The sequence below is a fragment of the Rousettus aegyptiacus genome, unplaced genomic scaffold (assembly GCF_014176215.1).
Source record: "Rousettus aegyptiacus isolate mRouAeg1 unplaced genomic scaffold, mRouAeg1.p scaffold_m13_p_12, whole genome shotgun sequence".
Lineage (NCBI taxonomy): Eukaryota > Metazoa > Chordata > Mammalia > Chiroptera > Pteropodidae > Rousettus > Rousettus aegyptiacus.
The window spans coordinates 92,230,234-92,254,965 of NW_023416287.1; the positions used below are offsets into that span (position 1 = coordinate 92,230,234).

The 24,732-nt window shown below is 60.4% G+C and overlaps 1 protein-coding gene across 1 annotated transcript in view; it reads left to right on the top strand.

The window, feature by feature from the left end:
• The window catches only part of TSHZ1 (teashirt zinc finger homeobox 1), a 69,849-nt gene extending 45,785 nt beyond the window's left edge, over nt 1-24,064 (top strand). Inside the window, exon 2 of the mRNA XM_036230142.1 lies at nt 20,735-24,064. Within this exon, the coding sequence (XP_036086035.1) occupies nt 20,735-23,919 (3,185 nt within the window). The 3' untranslated portion in view covers nt 23,920-24,064. The remainder of the gene's footprint in view (nt 1-20,734) is intronic.
• Nucleotides 24,065-24,732: the final 668 nt, after the last annotated feature.

Here is a 24,732-nt window from a genome sequence, read left to right on the forward strand (position 1 = left end):
AGCAAGGCGTGGCACGGGTTCGATCCACACCGACGACAGCCGCGCGGGCGTCCCCGGGGTGGGACGGGCTCGGCACAGACCACTGCGGGGAAGCGAGTCCCGATCCTTTTGCTGGTGGAGGTCTTGCCTTCAGTTTGTGAAAAACACACCTGAGAAGAGCCATGGAAGGAGGCGTGGCTGTGTTCATCTCTTTCCCATCCGGCGAGGATTCGTTGAGCGCCACTGTGTGCCGGGCGTGGGTGGGCACCGGGGCTGGCCGCGGGTGGGGACGTGGGCATCCTGCGCACGCCTTGCAGGCTTGCGGCACGCCCTCGGCCGTGGGGCGAGGCGTGTGTCCCGGCGCCAGACTGGCCTTCCCCGTGCGGGGAAGCCACGCCCCGCGTGCCCCGCCTCTTCCGGGCTGCATCCCATGCTCTCGGCCTCGGAACCCCTTTCTGGCCTCCGAGGGCAGCTCCGTGGTGTCCCCTCCGCTGCCCCTCGCCCTCCTGGGAGGTAGAAGACCCCTCCCAGCGTGTGGTTCCGCGTCACCGTTTGACCCCTGGGCCCGCCAGCGCCCCACGCCCGGCCAGCTCCAGGGACGCCGCCTGCTCAGCGCTCCTCAGCGTCGCCTGCTCAACCCTGGTCAGCGTGGAGACGAGGACACGGGGTGGCCCTGGGGAGCCAGTGGACCTTGCTTGCGGTTTCCCGGGAGACCTGCTGTAGCACTAAGGCGAGGAACCAGCTTGCGATTCCTGGTCTGATGCTCTGTATGGCGCGGCGGTCTCTCAGAGAGAGAGATACGTCTTTCGTTTTGTGTTAAATATCAACATAAAAAGTTATCAATAATCAATATATTCTTCTGACACCGCGTTGTATATTTTGCAAGTCCTTTTTCTTGCAGGCAGATGTGAGCATTCCTAACTCTTAATACAATTAAATAAATTTAAATAAGTATTTATCAGTCGAGAAAATGACTTACTGTGGTTACGGTGCCAACAGACAGTAACTGTATCCACTGTTTCCATGTTTCTAGTTTGCATCTTGGCAATTAAACCATAGAGATTCTGTTTTTTATTAGTAGTGGTGTTTGTATCAACATTCATACAGATACGATAATTCGGCGTGAAGGAGATTCAGTATTTTCCTGAGCTGATTTGCATATGCATGTCAGGTCTAGCGATGCTATCTATATGGTGTCGAGGAAAACAAAATGACCTTTTACCAAGTATTTGATTCCGGAAGAGCCTGTGTTTTAGATTTGGAGGGGAGGGGGCTGCAGAGGAGGGGGAAGATGCCATTGTTGATTTATGCCATGATGCCAGCAGCGGTGGGGAACAGCAGGTGCTTCTTAGCTGTAACTGTATCTTTGCTCAAGGCTACTGTAGTTATATCGCATTAAACCCCTTCTCGAGGAGCTGGCCACGGAATGGCCCCGACTTGCCTCTGTGTTTCTTCTCTTATGAAGTGTGAGTGATTTTATACACTGGAAATATTGCATCCCAGATTACAGACTATTACTCACTTATAGGATTATAGTGCAATCATCAGAAATGCGTTAAAAACTCAGCTAGCTAGCTCTCCTCTTAAAGTCCGTCATTTTCTTTATGATTATTTTTCCAAAAAGGAAATTGGCCACAAGATGTCGTTCAGCCGGTGTGTCTGTGAGTGGCATGTGTGTGGCGTGGGCGGTCCAGCCTCAGCGGGCGCAGCGAAGCATGCTACTGAAGCCTTCGCCTGGCTTCTCGCAAAATAATCATCTTAGCGATTGTCTCTGCCGTTCTGCTAACTTTCGCACGTGGACGGTGTTTCTGTGCCTTTGTGTTCGGCAACCTCGTGCTCGGAGCTCTCCCAGGAACTATTATACTGACAGATTTTGTGTGTGTTTATAGAGAAGGAGAAAGGTGTAAAAGGAATTGCATCTTGGAACACGGTAGTTAGTAAACTCTTCAGAAATCCAGGTGGCGGCCTGCACTTCTGCGGGGTCTCCTAGAGGCTCGTGGGGCCCACAGCGCCGGGGCCAAGCTCAGGGCCAGCCAGTGTGCCAAGCGCAGGGCCTGCGTCGGAGCCGGCCCTGGAGACGCGTCTGCACAAGTCGTCAGGACGTGCGCACTCGAATTAGTGTCATTCTTGAACGTTAGTCAGGAGTCTGTTTTTTGTTTTTGCCTTTTTGAAGCTGAGTGTCAAACATTTCCAGTTAAGTGCTCTTTAGGCATCTTTTGCTCAATCACGCGTCAGCCGTTCACAGCGGAATAAATGCTACTTCCTGTTTCTTCTTTTCGTTTTCTCCTTGTGTGGATGGAGTTCAGTGCATAAGGAGTTACTAGCAGGGTTTGTTTGTTTGTTTGTTTGTCTTTTTGTTTTTCCAGGGTAAGTGAATACTTAAGATGTGTTGGGTTTACCAGAGCAGTCTTTGAGGAGGGCGGGACCCATTTGTCGCAGCCTTGGACCGAGGCGGAGATGCGTCGTGGAGAGCGGTCAGTCCCCCTCGGTCATTACGTTTCCCAGCACGTGACGGCTGCGAGCTCGAGGCACGTTTTATTTTTTTTTTTTTATTTTTTTTTTTTTTTTTTTTTTTAAGAGAAATGTTTCTACCAGCGGGGTTCTTTCTTCGCAGTTGACCACCGAGGCGGGATCCCTGTGGCCCGCCCCGCGTGTGTACTTGAATCAGGAGAAACACGTTAAGGGAAGTAAACTCCGTGCTTCTCCGCTGTCATGTCTGGCTTGAGCCGTGCTCTGACGGTCATTTGAAGCTAACATGAAATGCAGTGCCTGCCTGACCCATTTTAGCAGCCCATTACCATAATTTCACTGTCGTATGGCCACTGAGTTAATGTACTTACAAATGACAGAGAAAGTGTGTTAGATGACCTTAGGGTTTTCAAAAATTAAATGACTTCGTAGGTCGTATTTCAAAGAATAGCTAAGGAGAATGGGTTTTTTTCCCTGCGTAAAGTGTCACTACGCATAGCAACAGGATATTGTATTTCTTTTTTATTACGCAAAAATGTGAAGCTTTTAAACTCCTAGATTCCCCACATAAAATTTAATATTGGGGCGGGGGATGAAATATCCAGTGGGTGAATCCGAGTCTCCCCAGCCCGTCCCCCCCCAACTGTCTCCATGAGGTCCCTTCCAAACTTAGAAATGCACAGATGAATTTAGTATTTCCCTTTATGCAAAGCCCGTGAGTTCCCATCTAAAAGCCAATAAGGTATTTATTTATATTTACCGAATATGCTTTGCTAGGGTCTAAACAATAGGTTATTTTTTTTTTTCTTATGTGCTTTAGGGATCATTTTTGGTTTTAAAAAGTATTCCTTTGAAAGAAGTAGTCTTTCGGCCTGAGGCGACATGAGAACGTAGAGGAAACTCCCAAGGAAAGCGAGTGACGTTGGTGTCCCGTCAGGCCACGGGACCCCGTGCCGCCCACCTTCGTGGGGTCCCGCACTCACCCCACAGAGCTGCCCTGACCTCTCCGTCGCCCAGGGTGTGACCAGGAGGGCGACAGGGCACACGCGGAGCACAGGGGGGCACGGGACAGGCCGCGAGCGGGCAGTCCTGTGTCGGAGCCTCCCCCCGCCCCCACACGCTCGCCTGTCGGGAGCAAGCTGTTCGTCCATTCCAGAATTCTCCTTCCGAGTGAGGGCTAGCGCAGGCCAGACGGCAGTTCTCGGGAGGAGCCCCGAGGCCACGGGAGGCGTAGACAGACTCAGAGATCGCGGGCAGCGCTGCTGGACGGCCACGCGGCGTCCCCCTGCACTCTGTCCGTGCGGAAATACCCGCGGGGCCGTGTGCGAGCGGTCGGCCATGCGCGGGTCGGGCCGCCCACGGGGCCGGGCTGGACGGGAGCGTGGTCGCGAGCCCTGTGGCCACCTTCCAGAGTGCGCGCCAGCCCCGGGGGCACGCGCTGGTCTGTTCTGTGTGGCCCGCAGCCTTACGGATGCCAGGTCTTGTTAAGCTCCTGGCTGTTTGGACATAAACAATATTATTTAAAGTTACTAAAATTTGATGAAGCTTCTAAATTTAATCTGCACGGTAGTATGCAGCAAAATTAAACTGCAGGGGGAAAGATGTGGTTGCAACGTGTGCTTAGAAGTGACTTGTCGTAATTATTAGTTTTAAAACCCAAACAATTAGAGCATTTACAGAATTTTCTGACATAGCCAAAAAGTTTTTATTTCTCTTATGGGTGTAGTAGCTTGAACGTCGCCTCATGTCCTTGATTTCAGGGGACACTAATTGCACGGCTGTATTTTTTCTTAAAATGAACATACAGCGCGATCACAGCCGTGTTCACACGTCCCCCGAGAGGAAACCTCATTTCACATCACAGCTCGGCCTGTCATCCTGCACGGGCCGGTCCCGGCCGCCTTCCCTCGGTCGGGGTAAATGATGCTGACAGAGACCACAGGGCCGCCTTTGGCACCTGCGGGGTGGGGTGACAGTAAAGTCCAGGGCACACGCGAGCTGCGGGGTCGGGCGGCCACACGGGGCAGATCTCAGTGGCAGGGTTTCCTTGGAGGTTCGGCGTGGACGGAGAAGCCGAGAAGGGAGCGTGCTCATCGCTTGAGAGCAGACAATGGCAGGGCCTCGGGTGGCGGCTGGAGCCTGGTGTGCCCCTGGCCTGGGGAGGGGAGCGGGGGCGGGGGGGGGGTCTGGCCGTGCGGCCCCTGGAGCGGACGAGCATGCCCTGCAGTCAAAAGGTGCCCAGCCTCAAGCCTTCGTCCCTCGCTGCAGAAACGGTGTGACGGACGTTTCCAGGGGCCCTCCCCGGAGTCTTTCGGGTGCACATTCAGTTCCAACACAGGCTGGAGGACGAGGAAGGCGGTGCCCATTTTGCACATATGGAAATGCATAAAACCGGGCACTTAGCACCCGTCGCAGCACAAGGCGCACTGCGCACGTGACGCTCCGCCTTGTCTCACAGACGCAGGGCCGCAGGGCCGCAGGACCACACCTGAGGACTGCAGCTTCCAGGGGAAGCTCAGGGACCAGGTCAGAGCCCCACCGCCCCCGCCGCTTCTGTAAGCAGCGGTGGGTGTGGAGGCTTTATTAGCGCCGTCAATCCCGCTCCTGTCAGTCAAACGCTGGGAAACGCACGTCTGGTGGGGTTGCCGGCCCTTCCAGAGCCCGGGAGGACGAATCACCGACGATGAGATTATCAGACAATTTGGAAACTTAGCAGCTTTGCGTTTTGCGCTTCTGATTGTTTTGCTGACTTGCACTTTTCTTGCCGCCCGGGTTTCGCCGGGCGTGTCTGAGCCGGGCTCCCGCCGCGGCCCCGTTCCCGCGGCAGCGGGCGCGCGCTCCGGAGCGGCAGCAACCATGCCGACAGTCGCTGCTCCGGAAAGATTGCCGTATTTTCATTGACATGCAGCGCATTACCATAATTGGCTTTTCTACATGATAGGAGAGAGGAAATAATAATGTCATTTTATTTACAGCCAGAGTGTCGCTTTATGAGACTTCTCCAAGTTTCTGCCATGCTGTGTAGGTCAAATGACATCTTTTGATCAGTCCTGTCCAAAGACATCAAAGCTGAGTGGCATGTAATGGAGACCTAGTGACAAACCAAATCTAGGAAAGAAATAAGACTGCCAGTTTCCCATTAAACAGCCTGCTAAACAGCACAGCTTCCCCGTGTCGGCTACGAAGCCACTCTGACCACCTAAATCAGGAGAATGAAAGGAAGCTGAATTGGACATTAGTACTGCAAATGAGTGCGGTGATTGCCACGCTGTCCCCCCCACCCCCACCCCCCACAAAAATCAGCAAGAAGAAGCCACGCGTCTGCAGCGAGCCCGCTCAGCGCCCGCGCGCCGCCCCCGGCCACCCGCTGGTCTTCCGATCTGCCTTATTGAGCTTTGGCATCAGCCGAATGGTGTGGCGGGGTGTCTCTGACAGATACTCCTACTGACTTAACGGCGAGCACGTCTCAGGGAAGACGGATTTTCCGAGACGGGGTTTCGGAGCGGCTGTTTCTCCCCCTGCCACCCCATTTTCTTCCCTTTATGGTCCCGTTGATATGTTGTTCCTATCCCCAGTCAAATCATCGGAGCCTTCAGAACTTTTGAGGGAGCGTGATTGATGGACGAAGGTTTGACGTTGACAGCCAGACACTGTGGAAGTATGTTCGTTTTTTTTTTTTTTGGAAAGGATTTTTAAACAGGCATTTTATATTAGAGATTGATAAGCGAAGTTATTTCTGCTCTGTGTCAGCCCGGTCTGCTTCCCAGGTGATCGGGCCGCGTGGAAATTCATACCATGTGCGTGAACAAAGCAGCATCCTCAGCGCATTTATCTGCGTCGACCGGCATTGGGTGAAGCTGAGTGTTGGCTCATCCCTTCGTTATTCCAGCCCGTGGCTGCACCTTCACTCCACTCGGGCCAAGTGATGGCAGCCAGGAGTCAAGGGCCACTCAGGCGGTGGCTCAGGGACACCTGGCAGAGGACAGGCCCCTGGACCATGATCACCAACAGACGGGGGAGGCCCCGGAGGGCTGGCGGGGGGCGGGGTGGGAGCCCGAGGCCGTGGGCGGGTAGGAGCCTGCGTTGCTGTGGTTAGAAACAGATTTTTATTTGGTCCACCTTTTTCTAATTTTTTTTTATCATGCTAAAGTACACAGAATATAATATTCAGCATTTTAATCATTTTGAGGTGTACAGTTCGGTGGAGTTAAATCATTTGCGTTGCGCAGCCGTCACCACTATCTACCTCTCGGCTGCTTTGTCTTCCCAGGCGGAAACTGTTTCCCCACGAAACGACCGTCCCGACGTCCCCCACCCCGCCCGGGGCTACACCACTGTCCCTCCGGTCTCCAGGACGAGCCTGCTCCGCCTGGCCGGAGGCGGAGCCTGGCGGGACTTTGTGGCCGTCCCATTAGGCCGCATCCGCTGCCGCCTGTCACGGTCCTCGGCACAGCTTTCGGGCAGAGCTGCCCAAGGTCACTTCTGCCGACCTTCGTGCAGATGGAGGCCTGACTTCGCAAACCGCATGTTCCGAAGACTTCCTGTGACGTTTATGCCACTCAAGCCGCTGGAGGCGTGGCCAGTGCGGGCGTGTGTCCAAAATCCGCTAGGAAGGGCCCCCCCCCCGCCCCGCCGCCCCGGGGGAGTCTTCTGCACCTCGCTGGTGCTGCAGTGGGGCGGGGGGGGGCGGCGACATGGCCCCGTGCCTCAGTTTCCCGTGTGGTCGTGGGCGGCTTCCCGCTACCGCAGTGGCGACGCAGGGACTAAGTGCAGAGCCACGGTCGGGGTCCGGTGCGTCCTTCTCGTTACCGGTGGGTGGCTTTGCACCCAGTGCTGGTGCGGCAGGTGTTCTGCGGGTCTGGAGCTCACCCTGGAACAAGTCGATTATTGGTTTTGAAATCATCGCATATTGTCAGTCCTCCCAAAGAAGTCGCTGATGGGCTGAGAAAAAGTCATGCTCTCCACCCGGGCGGGTCGCCGTTCCAGAATATGCCTTGCTGCTGCCCGGGGCCGGACTTGAGCGGGGTTGCGGGGTCGCGGGAACGGGTTCGCGGGGGCGGGTGCTAGTGACCGCCCGGCCCGTCCCTGGCCCCAGAGTGAGTGTGTGAGCCACACGCTGCCCTCAGGCGGCCACGGCGGGTCCGTGGGCACCACTGGTGTGCGGCGCCCCGTGTCCGCGTGTGGCTCCCCTGCGCCCGGTGCCGCCTGTGAGGCCACGCCCCTCGGGCAGGTCAGACGTGTTTGTTTGGGGGGCGCTCGCTTTCCTTCTGCACCTCGTGACCTTGAGCACGCCCGGCCTTTCTTTCCGAGCGGTGTCGTGAGCAGAGCCCGAGGTGGCAGGCAGGCGCAGACCGCGGAGTGGCGTCAGAGGTCGGGGCAGGGGCCTGAGTCCCCTCCGGCCGGCCCCAGCAAGGAGGGCCTCCCGTGGGGACAGCTCGGCGGAGCACATTCTGGCGCTGGTGCTCCATGGACGCATCTTCTGTCCCGAAGGCTGTCCGTGGACGTCACCTCCGAGAACCCTACCTGTGGTGAGGTCCGCCTTTCAGAAGAAGTCAAAGGCCAAGCAGGTCTCCAGGCTGCCGAGGACCGGCCACTCAGTGACCTGCAGGAAGGGGAGCGAGGGCGCGCGGCGTCCCAGGGGAAGCGGCGAGGGCAGGCTCGGGCAGGGACCTGGACCACAGCCCAGCGCCGCCTCCATCGCGTTAGCCAGGGGGCTGTCGCTGCGGCTTCTCTTAAGGATGCTCGTGAGCAGCGAAAGCCAGCGCCTGCTGAATCCCCTTCCCCGGGCGCCCCGGGCGCAGCCTGACGGAGCCCCGGCTCCGCCGAGCTCGGCGACGCGGGGAGACTGCGCTCCGCCGAAGTGTCACCTGTCTCCATGAGCCGTGCCAGTGTCTATCTGAAGTGACAGCCATCTTTGAGTGCCGGCGTCTGTAACTGACTTCTCTTTCATCACTCGCGTTGGAGAGGGAACACTCTTGACAAGACTGTCTCCCCTTCCGCGTTCCCGGCTCCCGGCGCCCCCGCCTCCCGTGTCCGCCCCCCTCCCGTAGCGCACCTGATCGAAACTCGCCGGTGACAAAGGCTCCCCCTGCACGTGACGGGCGCCGGCTGGCCCGGGAGCTCCCCCGGAGGAAGCCGCGCGCTGCCGGTGTGCAGGGGCCGCGACCCTGGGGGCCTGGCGGCGGGGAGACCTCGCGGGGCGCGTCACGCGGCCTGGCCGCCGGCCCGCGCCTGCGCCTGCGCCTGCGCCCGCGACAGTGGCGGCGTGAGCCCGCCCTCTGCCCTGCCCCATTGTGGTCGTTTGTCTCGGTCACGGTCACGGAAACAGGTAAACGCTTCCGCTCCGGCGCCCCCGGAAGGGGTGGAGGCCAACGCTGCAGCGGCATCCTCTCGACGGGGCGGGCCCCATCCGGCTGCACCGCCGCCGCCCCCCCCCCAGGCGCCCCGACGGGGACGCCGGGGCCCGCGGGTCACCAGAGGAGGGGAGCGAGGACGTCGCAGGGGCCAGAGTCGCTGTGCAGAGTGGCACCTGCTGCCCGGGCCTCTGCCGGTAGCCGCTGCTTCCCTCCCGGCCTGTGGGGGCTCAGGGCGAACGCGGGGTGCCAGCAGCGTGCCCCCCAGCGGTGAAGCCTGGGGGCCTCGGGCGGCTCCGGCCCGGAAACCCGACTCAGAAGCCCAAAGCGGGGAGGAGGACGCGCGTTTTCTCGATTGCCCTGTAATTACGAATTACCCGTTTTGGGAATGGCCTCTTTGCCTAAAAAGTCACTTTCCTCCCTCAGTTGTCCCTGTGTTTGAGTTGTTCGTGCTATGTACCCTTTTAAAAAACCAGAACTCAGGACCTTTTTGCTGTATGCCTGTCACACGTCACCGTGCGTCTGGGGCGAGCAGCAGGCCTCCTTGGCGGGGGCGGGGGCTCAGCTGCGCCCCAATCCGATGCGTCCTCGTGAGCGCAGGGCGGTCGGCGCGGTCCGCGTGGCACGTTTCCATACGAAGATGCAGCATTCGTACGTCGTGTCCTCCGATATCGCTACCTCGTCCGATCCGGACCGTGCGGCTTAAAACCCGAGTGTGCTGGAAACGGAGGCGTGCGTCGGCCAGCCTGCCAGGTGGCACGCCGGACCCTGGACAGCTCCACACGATGCAGGCTTGGGGTGGGGGTGGGGGCGCGGAGAAGCCGAGGCTCTCCCGTCGAAGGGACGGGCGGTTCGCTCGTTGTGGGGACACTGGACACGTCCTCGGCCGCCGGCAGCAGGCACAGCGCTATGCTGTGTGTGTGCTTTGAGTGGCGGGCGGTCCCTGTGGGAGCCGCAGGTAGGTCTGGGACAGCAGACTGGTGGGGGGCCCCGGTGCCCGCCCTCCATGCAGGACCCCGGGGGTCAGCTCCTGGGCGTACAGGAAGGGGTGGTTCAGGAGGACACCTTGGGCCGTGGCGATTGGGGCGCTGGGGAGGGCATGGATTCGGCAGGAGGGGTCACGGGGGGCGGGCACAGCCCTCGTGGCTCAGAGCCAGAGTTACCAAGGAGGACTGGGGACCCAACCGCGTTCAGCCAGTGAAACCCAGAACAGCCATCCCTCCTCACCAGGCCCGACGCGCCCGTCGAATACCATCCTGTTTTCTTTAAAGAAACAAAGATGTTTTAGAAAATGTTGGCTGCAATTTGAGAAATATAATTTTTATCTAATTCACCGAAGATAAGCTGTTCGTGCCTCGTCGTACAACTGCGACTTGAGATGAAGGTGCATTTTCCAGACAGCGTGCATGGCTGCCCCGTGGACGGCTGGGCGCAGGCCGCCGCGTCCGCCTCCACGCGTGCCCTGGCGTCAGGGGCGCAGAACTCACGCTGCTTGAGGTGACAGCCGTCTTCAGGGACACACTGGCATCCAGAGGCGCGTTGTATGACAACAATGTTCACAAGATTTAATTTTTTTAAAAGAAAAGTGAATTTGAGCCGTACTATCTGGTTGTCTCATTCTCGTTTGGGGAATAATAGGGCCTATGTATTTTTAATTTTTTATTCACTCACACATGCACACACAAACCTGTGAATGCACTCACATGCACACATGCCCTCGTACCCATGCGTGCACAATCACACACTCATTCGCCCACGTAATCACTCACAGATGCACACACACCCATGCATGCACACCGGCACTCACACCCACATATGCACACACTTGCACACTCACATGCACACCCACTCACAGTCGCACACCCACACACGCACACTCACACGTGCACACCCGCTCACCGGGGCGCGCACGCCGTGTGCACGCCGAGGCGGGCATGCGGGGGCCGGTAGCGCCTTCCTCCTGCACTGCGGGCGCTGCTCTGAGCTGCTGCAGACGGTCCCCTCGGGGGCCGCAAAGCTGCCGTGAGTGTCCTCCCTGTGATGGCCGGACACAGCGTGTGTGCTGGCACCGTCACACTCCGCCCGTGTGCCAGGCTCAGGAGGGCGGGGGAGGGGGGTGGAGGCAAAGCCGTTCTGACACAAAAAGAAACAGCAGAAATGAAGATTTGGAGTCTTTGTTTTATTCGATGGCAGTAATGTCATTTATTTCTGTGAGCGATCGTGGAGCAGAGCTTCATGCTGCAGTCACCATTGCCAGGCACATGCCGGAGGTCGGGCAGTGGCCGGGGGCGGGCTGCAGCGGAGCAGATGCAACGCCGTCGAGGGGACTTCATTTTCTGCAATTCGGGAGACGCTCACGTAACTACCTTTTAGGCTAAAAACTCTGCTCATTCACCGTGTGAAGTATTTCGCTCTCATAGTTTCATCGCTAGAAATAAAAAATTCTACAAATACTGTATAGTCCATTCCGGTACCTTTGAACTCAGATGAACTAAACTTTTTTTTTTTTTAGAAAATTGTAACCTGTAATGAAAACAAAAGTCGATGACAAATAATTACCTGAACATGTAAGCTTTAACGAGACTCTCCATCTACCTCCCTCGTTCCCTTCCTCTCTCTTCTCTCTACGTAAGTTTTTTTAAAAAGCATCTAGGAAAACAATCATGAGAATTCACTGGTAATAGTAAAAAGGAACCTAATTATTGTGAGAGAATGACGTCTTCTGTCACGACAGTGTGGCTGTAACTTTGATTCACACACCGTTACTGTCATTAAGGGAGTTTCAAGAAAGTCAGGTGTCGTGTGACCTTGTACTGAGTTTCCATTCAACTATGGGAGTGATTGGTAGGTTTCGGCTTATGGTATACGTATCCTGTCGGTACCAAACTCATATCTGACCGTAGCACGTTTAACGATAAGACCCTGACGTGGTGGTGCAGGTGGGTCCCCGGTCAGGGCCTGTGGGTCCACGTGTCCCCGCACTGGCTTCGCCCACCCCGGGTCTTCACAGACTTCTCCTCTTTCGTCCCGTGTGCTTACAAGGACGAGATGCTAGGGTTGAAAGTGGAGACGCATCGTGAGACCCAAGCTCGGCGCGGGCTTCAGAGGCCACGACAAGCCTTTGCCCTCCGCCTCTCTGCTCCACGTCCTGAGGCCGTGTCCAGCAGTGCACGTCACGTCGAAGGATCGCAGTGGGACCGAGCGGCCGGGTGCGGGCACGGTCTCCGCTGGTTCTTCGCGACGGCCGCGCATGTGCGTCCGGTCAGAGCGAGGATGGGCGCTCGTGTGGGTTTCCTATCTTTGTACGGTTTCAGCTGCTTGAGGAGACATTTCACACCCTGGATCGCTAAGTGTCATCCACCAGGGTGACACGCACCCTATCTGATTAAAGGTTGGAACCCGGTGTTTGGGCCTTGGTTGCTGACGTCGGGTGTGCAGACCCACACTCCCCCGGCGGGCCCGGCACGGTTGTCTCTCGCCTCCGTGCCGGGAAGAGGGAGAACGCGCCGGCTCCTCGGCTTGGCACGGAGCGTGCCCAGCTTGGGGATGGCCAGCGTTTTCCTCTGCGGAGCAGGGGACGGTCGGCACGGGCTGACACACAGTCCAGCCTCAGCGAGAGCTCTGCCTCCCCCGGCTCATGCAAGAATGATGTGCTGTTTGCAATTCTCACTTCATTTTAACTTTAATTTTTCAAGAGTCTCCCAAATTTTTCCTCTCCTTTTTCTTCCTGGCATGGCTGAAAATAAAAAAAAAAAAAGTTTTTGGCCTTTTTCATCATGGTTTAACTATATAATTTTAGCTGTTCCGTGTGTTAAATTACATTGTCGTAACACGCAACTAACTCTAGACATGAGATTTATGCCAATGTGTTTATGGGACGGGGGGGGGGGGGAGGCAGGAGGGGCCTCGAAATGAGGCATCTTATTTCTCATTTAACTTGAAATTAAATCCCGGGGCAGTGACAAAAAGAAGAAAACGTATTTATTTTAAGGGTGTTACCTATGGATTCCTAATTAAAATTAGAATTGGGTAAAAACCATGGACCATTTTATTGCAATTCTTAAAAATGGCTCCTGTTGGGTTTTAAGTATAGAAATAATTCTGTTACGAATCAGATGCGTTAGCCAACCAGTACATTAGCGATTGGTACGGGGCAACTAAAATTTGCCAAAGTGATAGAAAAATGTTTGCTTGTGTCGCATCAGAGCAGACACGGCCTTTTGACTTTGCTGGCGGTATCACCCTTCCCGGAAAAAAGTCCGAACTTATGTTTGTAAATCAGCGTGCATTCCACTTATATTTCAATGTCCTTTCAGCGCAGAAAGGAATGAGCTCCGTGTCCCTGCCTGCTTGCTCTGCATTTTTTATTTCCCAGCATATTCTAACTTTCATCAAAACCACCTGCTTCCTCCAGAACAGAGGCGAACTTACTTTACAAGTGATCAATTATAAATTTGGAAGAAAGTATGTTTCGTAAGATTCTACAGTGAATTGAAGCCGAGCATTTATCACTTAGGTGCGTGCGAGTCCCTTAGGAGAACTGGCCCCGCGGAGTAAATGCATTTTGATATAATGGCCATCTGTTCGTGGGTATCGCCTTTGCCGGTCTCAAACCTGGTTCGACGTAGGTAAACAGGAAATTCAGGGCGACTGTGTGGCTTCCCCAGGCGGCAACACAATAGCACAGTTTGGTACTTACTGTCAGCCGGTCACCAAGCAGGGACCAAAGACCTGGGTCGTGCGCTTGTCACTTTTAAATATCCATTTTCCTCGTCCACAGCCGACTCCCGAGGGGCCCTGGCAGGGCAGGAGTGCAGGATCTGGTGCGGAGTGACCAGTTCGGTGGGAATGTGGTCTCTGGGCGCTGAGCGCATCGTCTCACCCTGTGGCGGGCCAGCTTTCACCCTGAGCGCCTGCATGCCCCCACGACATGGTGTCCGTAATCCCCGGTGAGGCTGAGGCCAGCTCCGCTGGCAGCCCGTGAGGTCGGCCGGCCCCTGACCCCTCTGGTTCACTGTCGGAGTCCGAAGTCATGAGGAAGAGAGAGCCACGTGCTGACTCCTCCCTCCAGCCCCAGGGACGCCTGCCACAGCCTCGGACGCCGACCCCACGAGGGAGCGCCTGGGTGTGGGTCGCGCCGTCCGTAGGCGACTGCCCGGGGCTCCTTTCTGTTCTCCCATCAGTCCGTCCTTCCCGTACATCTGTCTGTCCTCCTGTCACCATGATAATGGGTCTGGGTCTGCCCTCCGTGGGCAGCCACGACAGTGGCCTTGTTGGCCTGGGCCCTGCGGAGACAGCGGGTGGAGTGTCGGCCTTGCCGCTCACCCGCCGCCGCTCAGGCTGCCTGCTCATCGCCCGCCCCGCCTGTGCGCGGACGGGGACCGGGGACCGGGGCCCGGTGCTCCCTTACGCCGACATGGCAAAGCCAAAGGCCGCCGCCTCTGCCCCGTCCTCAGCCAGGCGCCCAGCTGGTCTCGTTCAGGCCCCGTGGCGTCTGGTCTGGTAGTTTCCCCCCACCCAACCTTCTCGACCTACCCAGGACCGAACTCTAAAAATGGAACCCAGCAGACCTTTAATTCTTCTGAGGTGTCTGGCCTTGGGATGCGAGACCCTGAGCCCAGTCTTAGAAGGCGGGAGCCGTTGGGGAATGGCTTGGGCACTGCTTTTGGGGGGCGGGGTATGGGAGCCAGACGGGGCAGGTCGGAGCCCGGCCTTGACCCAAGGGGAGTGGTTGGCTGGGAGAAGATCGGGCGCCCAGCAGTGCGGGCGCAGGACACCTGCCTCAGCCGTGGGCACAGGACACCTGCCTCAGCGGGGGTCACAGGACACCTGCCTCAGCCGTGGGCACAGGACACCTGCCTCAGCGGGGGTCACAGGACACCTGCCTCAGCCGCGGGCACAGGACACCTGCCTCTGCGGGGGTCACAGGACACCTGCCTCAGCCGTGGGCACAGGACACCTGCCTCAGCGGGGGTCACAGGACACCTGCCTCAGCCGCGGGCACAGGACACCTGCCTCTGCGGGGGTCACAGGACACCTGCCTCAGCGGGGGTCACAGGACACCTGCCTCAGCCGTGGGCACAGGACACCTGCCTCAGCGGGGGTTGGAGGACGCCCGGGGTGCGGGCACAGGACACCTGCCTCAGCTGCCCCCCAGGGCTGTGCCTCCTCCTGCCCCTTGTAAATCAGAGTTGAAAAGCTAACTCGAAAACACAGGTACAACGAGCTACAAGAACGTGGCAGAACAGTAAACCAGTCCAGCGAGAGCAACTTCTCAGGACCGACGAGCTGCCAGAGAGTCGGGTAGAGGCGTGCATCCTGGAAGTTTGCAGAAGCCCAGGAGCGTGCCGCCTGGAGGCCAGTGCCTTGGAGCGGGCGACCGCGAGCGGGTGGGCCTGCCCGCTCCCCTGACCACCGCCCCCCAGGCTTCCCCCCCACGCCCCAGGAAGGGCTGGACCGCTCCCTGGGGCGGGGGCGGGGTGCAGGAGCCTGAGCAGGAGGGGCGGGGGTCCGGCTCAGACTCTGGGACAGAGCCCTCAGACAGGAACCCCAACACCATCTCTCCCCCTCATGCTTACTCCCCCTTTTGCTTGTTAGTTAAAAAAAATAAATAAATAAAAAATAAAAAAATAAAAAAAACAGAAGCAGCGGCAAATCCCACATTCTGGTCCCAGGCCGAGCCGCGCCCCAGGCCGAGCTGCGCCCCGCCTGGCTCCCAGGGTCTCCCAGGTCCAGGCTCTGGCCGGTGGCCGCCAGCCTCTCCCGGAAGGTTTGCTTTCTGCTGTTTTCTTCCAGAAATGGTGTAAAACGGCCAATCCGTGTTTGCCAGACCGGAAACGCCGAACCAGATTTCGGAACCGCGGATCTCTGCCACGACCCGCGTCACTCAGCACACGGCCCGCGGCGTCGGGAGCCGGAGAAAACCAGGGTCCACGTCTTTTAAAGGGGTTTTTTCTCCTACCGTGCTCTTTACGCGGCTTTGACTTCCGGCTTTGTCGTCTTCGCCGTGTCGTTAAAGCGTGCCGTGTGAGGTGGAATGATGCCGCATCCCAGGAACGAAGTACAGTCATCGAGCCACGCTCCCCGTCGGAGGCCGGGACAGCAGCGGATTTTACGCGGAAGGACCGTAAAGGACACCTTCGCGCATGATGCTCCCGATGCCTTTCGCGGCTCCGTAGGCCGAACTCGCAAAGCGAAAACACTGGGTCCGAGAGTCACCGTCGAAACGCTGCCCCCTCTCACCGTCTTTCGTCAAGACCCATTTGCGGCGGTGCGACCCGCACAGGGGGCTTCTAGGCGCCTGACGCAGAATCGCGTCGGGTCTCGGGTCCGTCCAAGGACGTGTGCTGCGGCCGTCGCTGGCCCTGGTTGCTGAGAAGGCACAGGGCCGTAACTTGGTCCCGATGGTGGCAGAGTGGAAAGTGCTCAAACCGGGAGTCAGGCGACCCGGCTGGCAGTCCCGTGTCCACCGCCGTCCCCGTAGGCTTGGGGAAGTCGGCCGGCTTCTCCAAGACTTGAATTTCCCATCTGCGGAGCAGGCATTTCAGGAGGCCACCCGGCCGGGCCGTGCGGGTCAAAGCGAGGTGACGAAATGATGGTGGCCCGCCCGGCGGCAGCGCAGGTGGCACCCAGCGGTCTCAGCGGAGTGAGAGGGTCCGCACGTTCGCTGAGAGGCCAGACAGCTGAACACCTTAACTCCGCGGGAGCGGTGACTTCTGCGAGGGGCTTAGGAGGCCGCGTCATAAAGGAGGTGCCATGTGAGCCTCCCCTCGAGGACGAGTGTGTTCACCGCCGCAGGGCGGGGGTGGCACGTGGGGATCCACCCCGCTGCGTGGGCCGAGGGTTCACGGAGATGGTGACTGAGGCGTGGCAGATGCCCGGCAGCTTGGGGGAAGCAGGCGCGGGGGGCAGGGGACGGCGCGGGGGGCAGGGGACGGCGCGGGGGGGCAGGGGACGGCGCGGGGGCTGGTTAGCGAGGGCAGGGGCAGCGTCGGAGATGGGGCTCGGACCAGCCATGCGTGCGCTGTGTGGACGCCTCGTCTGGGGCGTTCAGGGGAGCCAGGGCTCTGTTATTTGGGGGTGCTGCAGAGGCGGGAGCGAGTCGTTTTGTGTGCACGTGATTACTGGGGAGTGTCCGTGGAACACCCAGGCCGTGGTCCATTCGGGTCATAGCAGCTGCGGCTCCTTCAGCGAGCACCCGGGCAGCCACACGCGGCCTCGCCCGCCGCCACGGGCCTCCCCGACAGGCGGCGGAGGCGGAGGTCCCGTGCCCAGCACGTCGGCAGGCCGGACGTCGGCTCAGGGGCACTGTGGCCGTGGGCGTGCACTGGGGGGTCATGCAGGGATGGGACTGGCCAGAGAGGGCTGCAGTGAGACCCTGCAGGGCGACAGGAAGGGCAGCAGGAGAGAGCCGGCACTCCGGACCCGTAGACGGCACGGTCGCCTCACGCCACGTGGAGTGTGGCTGCGGGAGGGGGCTGGAGCCGCACGGGGCCGGGCCGGGCACAGCCGGCAGGGTCCCGGGCTTCTCCCGGCCACGCTGGGGCCGCCCCCCGTCCCACCCTGGGCCCCGCACCCTGCGCCGTTCCGCACGGGGACGTGAGCTCCAGCGGGGCGGGCAGGCGGGGCCCTCCCCCCACATCCGCCTGCCGGAGGACCGCGGGCGAGCGCAGCCGGCATCCAGGTGAGGGAACAGCTCACCGGACCAGGGCGGGGCAGGGTCCTGAGGCGGGCGGTGTGGTTCTGCCCGACGCCAGCACGGTGTCACACTGGGGCCGTGGAGTCGTCCCGGAGACGCACTCGGCTCGACCCGGCAGCGTCCGGGCGTGGACTAGGCTGTCAGGAGCACAGATGGCGGCCCGCTGTGCCGGGGCGTGGGGGGGCCAGGCCGGTGCCGGCTGCGGGCCCAGGGAAGCCGCCTCCGAGGGCGAGGGTGGCGCTGCTGAGCTGACCGTGCAGGAGCGGCAGCGAGCCCAGTGCCGTCCCCTGGAGCCGAGGAGGGGCTCGTTCATGCCACACCCTGGTGGCGCCCACTGCGGGGTGGGCGGCGGGGGCCTGGGCTCCTCGCTGAGCCAGACGGGTCTGGACGATGGTTCCTTTGAGTTCCGCCAGGGCGTGACTCTTCCTGTCGCAAAGGTGGAGGGGCCCGTCCAGCAGGCGGCTTCCTCCAGTCGGTGCCAGTGTGTGAACCGCCTTGGGGTGTGCTGCTGGGACCGAGTCAGGCCAGCGCCCGGGCCCGGGCCCCTCCGTCCTCACAGGAGCGTGGCCTTCCCAGGATGCCCTGCAGCCGTGCATGTCAGCATCCCCAGAGGCGGGCCTCGTGTCCAGGCCAAGGCCGCCTAGGCCAGCTTGCTTAGAGACAAGGAGTGTGGCCCGAGCCTCTGAAGAGGGGCCGCGGGGCTGGGCACCAGGCCGGGAGCCCTCGGAACCCTGGACCGTCCTGCCCCGGTGACGCGTGTGGACGGAACCCAGTGCGATGGAACTTGGCCATCGTTTCTGATAACACTAGCCGTACCGGTTACAGGCGGGCCACCGGCCGGCCCGGGGCGCTGTCCAGGTGCTGACAGCCACGTCACGCCTCGGGTCCCCCGCGGCCGGTCCTTTTCCGGGCCGGCAGCGAGGTGCGCACAGGACGGCGAGTCCCAGATTTGTTTGCGGACCGCCATTCCGCATGCGGCGTGGGCCAGACGCGAACGCTTGTGCCTGGGGGGCCCTCGCCGTCACCCGGCGGGGACGCCCGGCCGGAGCAGGCGCAGCGGTCACCGGGTCCGCCGCCACCTCAGTCACCAGCGGCCGATCCAGTCGGAAAGTGTCAGACGGCGCATTCCAGCGATGAGCCAGCGCCGGTCCCGAGTCGCGGGCTATCGGGAGTCGCCTGGCGCGTCTCGGGCTGCCCCGCCCGCGGCAGGGCCGCCCCTTTGTCCGCGAGCCGTGCGCCCCCTGCCGGGGCCTCGCGAGCAGCCGTCCTGGTCCTCGGCCGGTCCGGCTCGGCGTCCCGTGTGTGTGTGTGTGTGTGTGTGTGTCCTGGCGGCCCTGGCTTCACTGTCACAGCCGCTCCTCTTTGTCATGGTGGTTACTCTCCTGCTCTGCCTCGTCGTACACGAAACCTCGTCACGGACACACGCGTGTGTACGAGAAGCGTGTGACACGGAGCGTTCAGCACTACCTGCAGTTCAGGCGTCCCCTGGGGGGCCCGCAATGTCCCCCGCGGATGGGGGCGGCGGCCGTATCCTGCGGGGCCCAGCCCAACGGCCGCTCTGCTGTCCTTTGCCGTGCTTGCGTGCCCGTGTGCACGTGCTCACGAGCGACGGCGTGTGCCCACGCCCAGGACAGCTGGCGGCCGGCGGCCTCCCTCTGCAGGGCCCCCGCCCGGCCCCCCGGCCCCGGGCAGCCGAGGCGGTCTCTGTCACTGCTGTCAACCGTCCCAGAAAAGGCGTCACTCCGTGCCCCGCTCCCTCAGGATCCGGCCCTGATAATGTGATAACGAGTGATCGCTGTTAATGAGACACCCTCTCAGGTCCCATCAGCGCATGTTAATAGGGCCCTTCTGGGAAGCGGCTTAACCCCAGAAATCCTAAGTAGTTCACGGAACACTAGTTCGGCTAGCGATTCCCCTCAAAAATGATAACAGTGATGATGATAAGGGAAACACATTGGTCGACTAGGGTAAGACAGGACGCGTGCAATTATCCCCCCGTGGGAATTGACGAGCGACGCCACGTATTAAAGGCTCTAGCACGCCTCCCGGAGCGGCCGGGCCTCGCCCGCCCGACGGGCTTCCCTCCTCCACCCTCCCACTCACGCGCAGCCGTCAGCATCCTGTCCTGGCCTCTGGGGCGCGCCTCCTTCAGCCCAGGTCACCCTGCCGTGTGCACGTCGCCTGCACGGGCCACTGCGGCGTATGCTCCTGACCTTGTTAAAATTAAAAACAAATTTATCGCGGCAAAGTCTTCCTAACGTGGAAGTTGCCATTTTAACCGTTTCGAAGGGGACGGCTCAGGGGCATCGCGCACAGCGCGGGGTCGTGCGGCCGTCGCCACCGTCATCTCCGGAGCTTTTCCGTCTTCCCAGGCTGACACCGGCCCCCCCGGACAGCCCCCCCACGCCCCCAGCCCCCCGCACCTGCCCTGCCACCTCCCGGCTCTGCGAATTCGACCCCTCCAGGGACCTGACGTAAGCGGAATCCTACGGCGCGTGTCTGTGCATTCCGGCCTGTCTCACTCACGGAGTGTCCTCGGGGGTCACCTGCGTCGTAGCCGGTGTCGGAACGTCCTTCCTTCTTAAGGCCGCGCTCTGTTCCTCCATTCTCCCGTCGGTCACTTGGGCCATTTGAGCCTTTTGGCTCTTGTGAATAATGGTGCTTCGTGTGGCCAGGCTCGTTGACACCTGCCTGGCGTCCCCAGAGGGCCGGCTTCTGCTCCGCGCCAGCGGGGGCTGGCGGTGCCGTGCCGTGCCCTCCTTTCTAGTGAAGACTAGGGTGCTTTTCTCACTTGCCGCCGAGGAGTGTTTTTGTTTACGGAAACCATGTGATACCGTCTGTGGAATACTTTGCCCTGAAAGTTGGCGGTCAAGTCCCACGTGACGGGAAGGCGCGAGGACCCCCGCGTCACTGCTTACGAGAGGAGACGCCTCCCGGCGGGGGTGGCGGGCGCCCTCCCCTTCCTGCGTGGCTCCACGGCCAAGCGTCCTCAGAAGGGGCCAGGGCCACCGCCGGCTGAGAGCCCCTCGCGGAGCCACTCAGGGGGCTGTCGTCCCAGGTCACACCTGCCCTCTGCCCGAGCTGCAGAGTGGCTGTGCTCTGAAGTGGGGTGGCCTCGTCCGTGGGGGCGCGGGCGACGAACAGGGTGGCCTCGTCCGTGGGGGCGCAGGTGACTGTCGGGGCGGCCTCGTCCTTGACGACGGCTCTGATCACCGTGTCTCGTTTTCCTCCCCAGCTTACGTTCCCGAGGAAGAGCTGAAGGCGGCCGAGATCGATGAAGCCAGCGGGGAGCCGGCTGGGCTGTCCCCGGACGCCCAGGAAGGCGACTACGTGTGCAGTGACGAGGCGGAGGCCAAGGAGGCCCCGAGCTACCAGAGCTCGCCCGGCAGCTCCGCCACGAACCAGGACGCCGGCTACGGCTCGCCGCTCAGCGAGAGCAGTGACCAGCCGGCCCGCTTCAAGGGCTCCTCCTGCCGGGACGAGAAGGAGGAGCCCCCGGGGCCGGACAGCGTGTCCTACCCGCAGGACAGCCTGGCGCAGATCAAGGCTGTGTACGCGAACCTCTTCTCCGAGTCCTGCTGGTCCAGCTTAGCTCTGGACTTGAAGAAGTCGGGAGCCGCGGCCAGCAGCACCGATGCCGGCCAGAAGGAGGGCGCCACCCCCACGGCCACGCCGCCGGCCAGCACCGCGGGGCCCACGGGCACCACCGCGAGCACGCCCGGCCCCGGCCCCGGCCCCGGCTCCGGCTCCAGCACCGGCACCAGCGGCGGCTCGGGCTACGACTGGCACCAGGCCGCCTTGGCCAAGACGCTGCAGCAGCCGCCGTCGTATGGGCTGCTGCCCGAGCCCAGCCTGTTCAGCACGGTGCAGCTGTACCGGCAGAACAACAAGCTGTACGGCTCCGTGTTCACCGGCGCCAGCAAGTTCCGCTGCCGCGACTGCAGCGCCGCCTACGACACGCTGGTGGAGCTCACGGTGCACATGAACGAGACCGGCCACTACCGCGACGACAACCGCGACAAGGACGCGGAGAAGGCCAAGCGCTGGTCCAAGCCGCGCAAGCGCTCGCTGCTGGAGATGGAGGGCAAGGAGGACGCGCAGAAGGTGCTCAAGTGCATGTACTGCGGCCACTCGTTCGAGTCGCTGCAGGACCTGAGCGTGCACATGATCAAGACGAAACACTACCAGAAAGTGCCTCTCAAGGAGCCCGTCCCCGCCATCGCCAAGCTGGTCCCAGCCACCAAGAAGCGCGCGCTGCAGGACCTGGCGTCCCCGTGCTCCCCGGAGCCCGCCGGCCTGGCCGCGGAGGCCGCGCTGAGCGAGGCGGCCAAGGACCCGAAGGCCGCCAACCCCTACGTGACGCCCAACAACCGCTACGGCTACCAGAACGGCGCCAGCTACACCTGGCAGTTCGAGGCCCGCAAGGCGCAGATCCTGAAGTGCATGGAGTGCGGCAGCTCCCACGACACGCTGCAGCAGCTCACCGCCCACATGATGGTCACTGGCCACTTCCTGAAGGTCACCACCTCCGCCTCCAAGAAAGGGAAGCAGCTGGTGCTGGACCCGGTGGTGGAAGAGAAGATCCAGTCCATCCCCCTGCCGCCCACCACCCACACCCGCGTCCCCGCCGCCCACGTCAAGAAGCAGCCGGACTCGCCGGCGGGGTCCACCGCCGCGGAGGAGAGGAGGGAGCCCGAGAAGGACAAGGCACCGGCGGCCGGCGACGCGGACCGGAGGATCAAGGAGGAGGGCGAGGACGTGCCCGAGCGGGCGGAGCCCGCCGCGCTCTACCAGTACCTCCGCGAGGAGGACCTGGACGACGGCCCCAAGGGCGGCGTGGACATCCTGAAGTCGCTGGAGAACACGGTCTCCACGGCCATCAGCAAAGCGCAGAACGGCGCGCCCTCGTGGGGCGGCTACCCCAGCATCCACGCGGCCTACCAGCTGCCGGGCGCCGTGAAGCCGCTGCCCGCCGTGCAGAGCGTGCAGGTGCAGCCGACCTTCGCCGGCGGCGTGAAGCCGCTGCCCTCGGAGCACAGTGCACTGCTGCACTCCCCGGGCAGCCTCACGCCACCGCCCCACAAGAGCAACGTGTCGGCCATGGAGGAGCTGGTGGAGAAGGTCACGGGCAAGGTCAGCGTGAAGAAGGAGGACAGGCTGGCGGAGAAGGAGAAGGGCCCGCCGGCCACGGCCATGTCCCCCGCGGCCAAGGAGAACAAAGACTTTCCCAGGACGGAGGACGGCGGCGGCAAAGCCCAGCCGAAGAAGGGCCCCGAGGCGGAGGCCGGCAAGGCCAAAAGGGACGGCGCGGTGGACGCCCACACCCCCAACGGCACCGAGCCGCTCAAGGCCAAAGTCACCAACGGCTGCAGCAACCTGGGCATCATCACGGACCACTCGCCAGAGCCCTCATTCATCAGCCCGCTCAGCGCGCTGCAGTCCATCATGAACACGCACCTGGGCAAGGTGTCCAAGCCCGTGAGCCCGTCGCTGGACCCGCTGGCCATGCTGTACAAGATCAGCAACAGCGTGCTGGACAAGCCCGTGTGCCCCGCCACGCCCGCCAAGCAGGCCGGCGCCATCGACCGCTACTACTACGAGAACAGCGACCAGCCCATCGACCTGACCAAGGCCAAGAGCAAGCCCCTGCTGCCCGCCGCCGACTCGGTCTCGTCACCCCTGCGGGAGAGCGCGCTCATGGACATCTCCGACATGGTGAAGAACCTCACGGGCCGGCTGACCCCCAAGTCCTCCACGCCCTCCACCGTGTCCGAGAAGTCGGACGCCGACGGCAGCAGCTTCGAGGAGGCGCTGGACGAGCTGTCGCCCGTCCACAAGCGGAAGGGCCGGCAGTCCAACTGGAACCCGCAGCACCTGCTCATCCTGCAGGCGCAGTTCGCCTCCAGCCTGCGGGAGACCCCCGAGGGCAAGTACATCATGTCGGACCTGGGCCCCCAGGAGCGCGTGCACATCTCCAAGTTCACGGGGCTCTCCATGACCACCATCAGCCACTGGCTAGCCAACGTCAAGTACCAGCTGAGGAGGACAGGGGGGACCAAGTTCCTGAAGAACTTGGACACGGGCCACCCCGTGTTCTTCTGCAACGATTGTGCCTCTCAGTTCAGGACTGCTTCTACGTACATCAATCACCTCGAGACGCACTTGGGCTTCAGCTTGAAGGACCTCTCCAAGCTGCCCCTCAACCAGATCCAGGAACAGCAGAACGTTTCGAAAGTCCTGGCCGGCAAGGGCTTGGGCCCGGCGGGCACCGCCGAGGACGACCTGGGCTCCACATTCCAGTGCAAGTTGTGCAACCGGACCTTTGCGAGCAAGCACGCAGTCAAACTGCACCTCAGCAAGACGCACGGCAAGTCCCCGGAGGACCACCTCATCTACGTGACGGAGCTGGAGAGGCAGTAGCGTCCGGCCACGCGGGGCCCAGCACCGCCTCCGTCCTGCACGAGGCCCGGCCTGAGCCTCCGAAATCAGCCCGCCCTTCGCCGCCGAACTGCCTGTCTGGGCCGTGGTTTTTCTTACGCATATTTTGTAGTTATATTTATACGCTCTTTGTCTGATTGTGCATGTTATTTTTTCTTTTTCCGTGAGTCAAAGTCTGACCTTTATTTTCAACATCTGTTCTTGATGTTAAGCTATCTTTTGTAGGAAATAGTGGGGCCGCACTACTCGGAGACATTTACTTAGCAGGAAAGAAAGACACAAATAACAATGACAAAAAGACATCCTAAAATTACAAAGTTGCCATGACAATAAAGGTCACAGAACCTAGTAGTGTCAGATTTAACCCTTTGAGGACTGCAATCGCATCTCTGTGCCTTTCACTCAAAAAAAAAAAAACAAAAAAAAAAAAAGAGAGAGAGAGAGAGAAAAAGGACAAAAAGGCTTAAAGGTATTTTATTCTGATCAAAAGCCGTGTCAGACACAAAACTTATCTGGTAATTGAAAGCGGGCGTTCCCACGCGTCCCGGTTTGCGGGAGGCATGCGTGCCGCTCTCGAGGACATGGCCTTGTCCGGGACTCGCCGCATTAGGAAGCCACTTCACACGTCTAAAACAGAAAAACAAAACGACCACACACAAAAAAAAACTAACAATAGCAGACACCCCAGTTGCCACTATGCCCAAACCCTCTGGATGCCGAAAAAAAAAAAAAAAATGCCACTTTTGGCAAAAAAAGTATGCAAGCTATTATTTAAAAATGTGTAAAAATGCTATT